Genomic DNA, 8,168 nt, shown 5'->3' on the forward strand with positions numbered 1-8,168 from the left:
CACAACTGGCCCTACATGAATGGCCAGCTATCTCAAAAGGGGACTGTGCTTGTCAGAGGGAATCCCTTCCGGGGACTCTCGGACAGGTTAAAGTGCCACGCATATGTTGTGTAATGGGCAGTGTAAACTTATAGGGACTTGGTTTCAAAGGTCATTAGAGAAGTTAGTCACAACTTCTAAAGCAACCATCAGAAAACAGCTTGGACTCACTCAAGTAAACAGGGACTTTATTGGCTTATGGACCTGGGCAGTCCAGGTGGAGATCTGGTTCCAGACAAGGCTGATTCAGAGACTCCACATGGTCAAGGCTCTGTTGTTTGTCAATCTCTTGGCTCCTCCACTTCCAGTTTGGCTTCTGTCCTCACAGTCTCTCTCCATGTGGCAAACAAGATGGCTACTGGTGGTCCCAGGTTCGGTTCACGTCCTCTCAGCTTGGAAATCCAGCAGCAAGAAGATGTCTCTCTCACAAAGTCCATAACTCAATCCTTGGGAAGACTGTAGTTGGTCCTGCTAGGAACACATAACTATCCAACTATCCTCCAGATAGGGAGCTGGGGAGATGGAAGATGGGCTCCTTTGACAGGACACCTTGTGGTTCACGTCCACTCTTGTGGCCTGGGTATATTGGGAATGCGGGGATGAAGAAAGAATTCACAGCCCCACAAGGTTCGTGTGGAAAAGGGGAGGAGTTTCCCAGAAGAGCATAAAATTAAGAAAGCACTGCGAGCAAACAAAAACCATTGTCATTAAAGTTCTTGGCAGTGACAACATATTTATACCTAGTGCTTCATTTTGCTCTGGAAAAAAGGCAGATCTGCTCTGCTGTGGTAATTCTAATGGCCTTTCCAGTGTGCTTTGAGAAAGTGGAGGGACTGTGTGGTATTGCTGGGCTTCCCATTTCAGGAGACCTGGGCCCAGCAGTTCTATGGCATGATGATGAGCACTCTGGACCCTAACCAGAGACCTGGCCATTGTCCTGATTCTGAGATTGAAGAGCCCTGTGAATGTGGGCAATGCCCTCCTGCTTTCTGGGAGTCATGGGTGGGGAATTAAATAGAAGACCAGCGCTTCCTTCTCAGCTCTTTCCTTGTGAGTTTTTTATAACATCATTTCTCCTTTCTGGGTGTTAGTTTTCTCATCTATGTGAGGTAAGAAATTATCTCCAAGATCTCCCCAACTTAAAAGGACATAAAATTGAAAACAAAACACCTCAAATTCTGATTCTTTTGGACAGTTTCCCAGCATAGTTAACAAGCTCCCAGACCAGACACTTTACCTCCATTCTCAGGTGCTAAGGAGGGGGGAGCAGGCCCGCAATGCATATAGGGGAACAAAGGCCCAGAGACAGAGGCGTGGGAACCATGCAGTGTAAAAAACCGGGAGGTACCAGAGACAGAGACGTGGGGCCCGTGCAGTGTAAAAAACCAGGAGGTACCTTCAAGACCCACAGCTGGGCCTCAGGGCCACAGCTGGGGTTTGATGAACACTTCGCCTTGCACTTCATACTTCAGTGCCTGCCAGTTCAGGACATTAGGACTGAAGGGCCCGCCAAGATAGATGGTGTTAATCTGATCTGGTGACAGCACAAAGTCCCACATGTTCACATTTCCAATGTCTCCCACCAGGGACTGGCTTTCTTCAAAGTTCCCACCGAAGGAATCTTGCTCCTGCCCCAAGATGATGCTTGCTTCTGCCCCCACAGTGTATCCCTTCTTCAGACTCTTCCTCACCCTGGGCTTCCCATCTACCCAGAACTCCACGATCCCTGAGGCGGACTCCCAGCTTGTACAAATGTGTACTGGAGCTGCTGTGACTTCACGAACCTCAAATAATATTTCAGACCCACCCACTGTAAAACTGTATCCTATATCCTTAGACCAAAATATGAGAATCTCATTATCTTGCCTCTTGGTAGCATAAGAGAAAATACTATACCCACGGGTGGAGGACAGTTCCGTGTAGATGTGGAGGCACACGGTGAAGGCTTTGAGAGGCTTCGTTAACTCCGCTTTGAGGGATACGTAGGAAGTATCTGACCCTTTGGGAAACACAAAAGCCTTCCTCCACATGTCTGCGAGCCAGAAAAACAAGCAAATGTGAGAGTTTTCTCAGATCACGAAGATCTATCCCCTCACTTACGTATAGAATTCAAGATTGAGAAACAGACTGACCCCTTCTCCAGTTACACACAACACACACACACACACACACACATACACACACACCATGAAGGATGCTCCACTGTTCTGTTCATACAGTCTTTTTTTTTTTTGAGACTGTTCATACAGTCTTAGACCCCACCCCCATACCTCAGATCAAATCTCTCCCATAGCCTGGGGTGGCCCTTACCTGTCTGGCCAAAAGCATGAGAGAGGCTGGTCAAGACCAAGAAACACAACAGCTTCTCCATGGTCACACCCTGCTGCCAGTGATACAAGGACCTGAATTCACTCCTTTGGAAAAGATGTATTCGGCTGAAAGTTCAGGGACTAGAAGTCCCAGATCTCTTGACTTAGAGCTACCCACTCCTGCCTGGATTTATATCCAAAGCAGTCAGGGAGCTTGCGCCACTATGTAAATAATTTTCCAACATTGGTTGTTGGGGAAAGTGTCAGAATTTTGGGAAGAGGGGAAGCAAAATTATTCCAGAACAGAAATCAATGTGGGTTATTTATTACAAATACCACGACTGAATTACGAATTCTCTATGACAGGAAAAATGAAGAAATCTCCCAGGGCTCCACTTTGGCTATCTATCCTGTGCAAATAATGGGAAATGGTAACATATTAAATGAGTGGCCATCTGGGTGCTCATGGTAGCTGCCTCTCCAACACCTACTTCAGCCCAAGTCATAGAGTTTGATGAAGGAAAGCTGACAGTTTCTGGAGATGGACATTATCACTAACCCCTTTCAGAATTTGCTTATTTACAGACTGGGAAATGAGGAAAACAAACCTGCTCTTCCCTGAGCCTCAATTTTCTCAGCCAATTGAGTATACTTATTAAGAGCTCTCTAGACATCTTGGCACTAAATGACGGCCCTGACAGTAAAAGTCCAGTGAAATGTGTGCCGGATCACAGACATAGGATTATACCAAAGTTTCTTCCAACATTTTTCTCTGAATATGTAAAGCTTCAGGCAGGAGTCGGGATAATCTGATTCTACTCTTTCCTCTATTCACAAGATTCAAGTAATCCCTCCACACTGTCTGTCAATCTTACTACTGTTCCCTACTTAACTCACTCTTCAAAATGACTACTATACTCCTTCTCCTTGCTCCTCAAGTCCCCAAAATCTCATTCATTCTTTCACTCAGCTGATGAACTCACCTTTCATTGAGAAGTTAGAAGCAATCAGAAAAGAACCACCATATCCTTTGTAGCAGAGGCTTCTAGTCATTCCTTAACATCCATTCTCTACTTCTCATAAGAGAAGAATAACATTTTCAGTTGGGCGCTTGGTCATCCCCTCAAACACCAAATTTCCAAGCCCCCACTGTAGCTTGCAGTGATGATGTGATTAAGTTAAGGCCAATGAGATATGGACAGAGTACGGACAATTTCTAGGTTGTGCTCTTTTAAGAAATGTATGTGCTTTCCCCTCCCACTTCCCCCTTTTTCCCTTTGGCTAGTATTCAGTCATGATAGCAGGAGATGGAATAGTTCACTTTCAGGCCAGCAAGTATAAGCTGCATGTTGAGGTTGGCATGGCAACAAGCTAGATGGAGCCTGGATAATTGAGTATGGAGCCACTGCATCAGCTCTAGACTGCCTACCTGAACATTTACTTAAAGGAGAAATATCCTCCTCTTTTGTTAAATCACTTTTAACTCAGTCTTTCTGTTCTTAACACCTAACTGATATCCTTATACATCCTCCTACAACCCAATGTACCAGCCTTTCTGTCTTCCTCTATTAAAAGGGATGAGCTCTCCCTGTGTTACATCTAAGGCCAACCCTTGCAATTCTTCAGTGGATCCCAGACCCTGTCGACCTTGCAAGGAATTTCGCTCCTATAGGTATCCTCTCTATTTTCTGTATTATTAATTTATTCATCTTTCCTTGATCATTTCCACAAAACCATATTATAATATATTTAATCTTTTAGAGAAAGAAGAAAGAAAAGAGAAAAAAGGAAGGATGGGAGGGAGAGAGGGAGGAAGGAAGGAAAAGTTTACGTGTGTTGACAACCTCTATTTTCCCGTCTCCTGTTCCCTCCTCAATCCATGGAAATCAGGCATTGGCCTTCACCACTCTAGCGAAGCCAACATAAACAAACACCTCTCTCATTAAATCTAATAATGAATTTTCTGTTCTTATTTTACCCAGCTTCTTGGCAACATTCAACACAGTTTATAACTTCCTCCTGAATTCTTTCCTTTCTTTTCCTTTCTTTTCTTTTCTTCTTTTCTTTTTTTTTGTGAGATGGAGTCTTGCTCTGTCTCCCAGACTGGAGTGCAGTGACATAATCTCAGCTCACTGCAACCTCTGCCTCCTGGGTTCAAATGATTCTCCTGCCTCAGCCTCCTGAGTAGCTGGGATTATAGGCACATGCCACCACACCCAGCTAATTTTTTATATTTTTAGTAGAGACAGGGTTTCACCCTGTTAGCCAGAATGGTCTCAATCTCCTGACCTCGTGATTTGCCCACCTCAGCCTCCCAAAGTGCTGGGATTACAGGCATGAGCCATCATGCCCAGCCAACTTCCTCCTGAATTCTTGCTCCTAGTTTAAAAGTGAAATAATTTCAAGGCTTTATGCCTAAAAGAAGTGGTCCTCTGTCCCACCACTCTCTATCTGATATGGTTTGGCTCTGTGTCCTCACTCAAATCTCATCTTGAATTGCAATCCCCACATGTCAAAGGAGGGACCTGGTGGGAGGTGGGTGGATCATAGGAGCAGTTTCCTCCATGCTGTTCTCATTTTAGTGAGTGGGTTCTCACAAGAGCTGATGGTTTAAAAGTGTTTGGCAGTTCCTCCCCACCCTCTGTCTCTCCTGCCACCTTTTGAAGAAGGTACCTGCTTCCCCTTGGCCTTCTGCCATAATTGTAAGTTTCCTGAGGCCTCCCGAGCCATGCAGAACTGTAAATTCAACCTCTTTTGTTTATAAATTACCCGGTTTCAGGTAGCTCTTTACAGCAGTGTAAAAACAAACTAACACAGAAAATTGGTAACAGGATAGTGGGATACTGCTATAAAGATTCCTAAAAATGTGGAAGCAACTTTGGAACTGACTATGGGCAGACGCTGGAAGAGTTTGGAGGGCTCATAAGAAGACAGGAATATGTGGAAAAGCTTGGAACTTCCTGAGTTTTGTTGAATGGTTTTGACCAAAATGCTGATAGTGATATAGAAAATGAAGTTCATGCAGAGGTGTCCTTAGATGGAGATGAGGAGCTTATTGGGATGGGAGTAAAGGTCACTCTTGCTATGCTTTAGCAAAGACACTGCTGGCATTTTGCCCATGCCCTAGAGATCTGCGGAACTTTTAACTTAAGAGACATGATTTCTTGAATGCTTTGGTGCTTAAGAAATTTCTAAGCACCAAAGCATTCAAGAAGTGACCTGGCTTTTTCTGAAAACATACAATCGTATGTGTTCACAAAGAGGTGATCTGAAATTGGAACTTATGTTTAAAAGGGAAAGGGAGCATAAAAGTCTGGAAAATGTGCAGCCTGACCATGTGGTAGAAAAGAAAAACCCATTTTCTGGGGAAAAATTCAAGCTGGCTGCAGAAATTTGCATAAGTAATGAGGAGACGAATGTTGATAGCCAAAACAATGAGGAAAATGTCTTCAGGTCATTTCAGAGATCTTCATGGCAGCCCCTCCCATCAGAGGTCCAAAAGTCTAGGAGGAAAAAATGGTATCATGGGCCAGGCCCAGGGACCCTCTGCTCTGTGCAGCCTAGGAACATAGCACCTTGTGTGCCAGCTGCTCCAGCTCCAGTCATGGCTAAAAGCGGGCAATGTATATAGCTCAGGCCATTGCTTCAGAGGGTGCAAGCCCCAAGCCTTGGTGGCTTCCAAGTGGTGCTGAGGGTGTAGATGCACAAAAGACAAGAGTTGAGCTTTGGGAGCTTCTGTCTAGATTTCAGAAGATATATGGAAACACCTGGATGTTCAGGCAGAAGACTTCTGCAGGCATGGAGCCCTCACAGAAAACCTCTACTAGGACAGTGCAGCAGGGAAATGTGGGGTTGGAGTCCCCACACAGAGTCCCCATTGGGGCACTGCCTAGTGGATCTGTGAGAAGAGGGCCACTGTCCTCCAGACCCCAGAATTGTAGAACCACTGACAGTTTGCACCTTGTGCTTAGAAAAGCTTCCAAGTGTTCAATGCCAACCTGTGAAAGCAGCCACAGGGGCTGTACCCTGCAGAGCCACAAGTATGGAGCTGCCCAAGGCCATGGAAACCTACCGCTTGCATCAGCATGCCCTGGATGTGAGATAAAGAATCAAAGGAGATTATTTTGGAGCTTTAAGATTTCATGAGTGCCCTGCCAGATTTTGGATTTACATGGGGCCTGTGGCCCCTTTGTTTTGGCCAATTTCTCCCATTTCAAACAGGACAATTTACCCAATGCCTATACCCCCACTGTATCTTGGAAGTAACTAACTTGTTTTTTATTTTACTAGGCTAATAGGCAGAAGTGACTTGCCTTGTTTCAGATGGAACTTTAGACTTGGACTTTTGAGTTAATGCTGAAATGAGTTAAGTTTGGGTGCCTGTTGGGAAGGCATAATTGGTTTTGAAATGTGAAAAAACATGATATTTTGGAGAGGCCAGAGGTGGAATGATATGGTTTGGTTCTGTGTTCCCACCCAAATGTCATCTCAAATTGTAATCCCCATGAGTTGAGGGAGGGACATGGTGGGAGAAGATTGGATCGTGGAGGTAGTTTTGCCCATGCTGTTCTCATGATAATGAATGAGTTCTCACAAGGTCTGATGATTTAAATAAAAGTGCTTGGCAGTCCCCCACTCACACTCTCTCTCTCCTGCTGCCTTGTGAAGAAAATGCCTGCTTCCCCTTCACCTTCCACCATGATTGTAAGTTTCCTGAGTCCTCCCCAAACATGTGGAAATGTAAGTTCATTAAAAATTTCTTTTGTTTATAAATTACCCATACTCAGGTAGTTCTTTACAGCAGTGTGAAAACCAACTAATAAACCATCCTTGACTCACAAGTAGAGCTGAGATAGACCGTGCCTCAACAACACTGTTTGAGTCTCTGAATCCTGTCTCACCTGATGCCAGCTTCACCTCACGTCTTCTGAGATTCACTGGCCAATAAACTCCCTTTTTACTTACTGTACACATTTCAGCAGGTATTATGATACTTACATTTGACTAGCTTTTGACAAATAGAAATGCTTTCCTAACAACACCCTCAATCCAGGACATTGTGTGTCCAAACCAATCATCACTTACCCTGAAGTAATACATACACTGGTATCCTTGCCACCAGAATCCTTCCAGAGAAGCACAGGTGTTATGCAAGGGGAAGCATTTAAACTGAGTCACAAAAATTGAAGTGGGAGGTTCAAAACTAAGAGAATAATATGAGCAATGGTTACCACCAAATTTCATCTTCTATTGTTTTGTACACAAACTCTGAAAAGCTTATTTGAATCTCTATAACCATGATTGTCCATGTTAGTAAATTAGTATCTTTTCAGTCCAAAATTGTATTAATTTGCAAGACAAAATTCTAAGATACCCCTAATCCACAGATTGTACCAAGTCATTCTTTTATTCACACTCTATCCTAGTTAATTTATTAGTGTACCTTCTACTTGGTATTTACTACTTCCTAATCACTATTAGAATTGCTGTTCTGCTTTATCAGCAAAATAGTTACATTTGTACTTGTAAAGTATTGCTGTTTGTCTCTGTTGCCAATATTTCTATAAACTTATTACTAAAATAATCTATAGAAAATTTGGGCCTACGGTCTTTCACATTAAGCAAGTGAGAGACTTTGAAGGTTTCCTGAACAAGGAAAGAGTAGAGTCAGATCTGTGTTTTAGAATTTTTATTGGCAGCAATATGAATAATATATTGGTGTGAGAGAGATTATGAATTGGGAGACCACTTTGTGGGTCTTAGTTCATTAATTAAACCAAGACGTATCTTAGGAACATTTTCTAGGGATCAGGCATTAAG

The 8,168-nt window shown here is 43.6% G+C and overlaps 1 protein-coding gene across 4 annotated transcripts; it reads right to left on the reverse strand.

Moving 5' to 3' along the window:
• Positions 1-210: 210 nt before the first annotated feature.
• On the reverse strand, positions 211-2,514 carry CRP (C-reactive protein). Of its 4 annotated transcripts, XM_063628172.1 has the most exons (4): positions 2,350-2,514; positions 1,936-2,071; positions 1,436-1,536; positions 211-495 (listed from the first exon to the last, which is right to left on the reverse strand). In XM_063628172.1, exons 1-3 carry the CDS (start codon positions 2,408-2,410, stop codon positions 1,458-1,460), a joined length of 276 nt encoding a protein of 91 aa, XP_063484242.1. In that variant the 5' UTR covers positions 2,411-2,514; the 3' UTR covers positions 211-495; positions 1,436-1,457. The 4 variants fall into 4 exon arrangements, with proteins under 4 accessions (XP_063484242.1, XP_063484241.1, XP_063484240.1 ...); XM_063628171.1 differs by having other exon boundaries at positions 211-1,573; positions 1,940-2,071; XM_063628170.1 differs by having other exon boundaries at positions 211-720; positions 1,436-2,071.
• Between the last annotated feature and the right edge of the window lie 5,654 nt (positions 2,515-8,168).

Source organism: Symphalangus syndactylus, chromosome 12, assembly GCF_028878055.3.
Source record: "Symphalangus syndactylus isolate Jambi chromosome 12, NHGRI_mSymSyn1-v2.1_pri, whole genome shotgun sequence".
NCBI lineage: Eukaryota > Metazoa > Chordata > Mammalia > Primates > Hylobatidae > Symphalangus > Symphalangus syndactylus.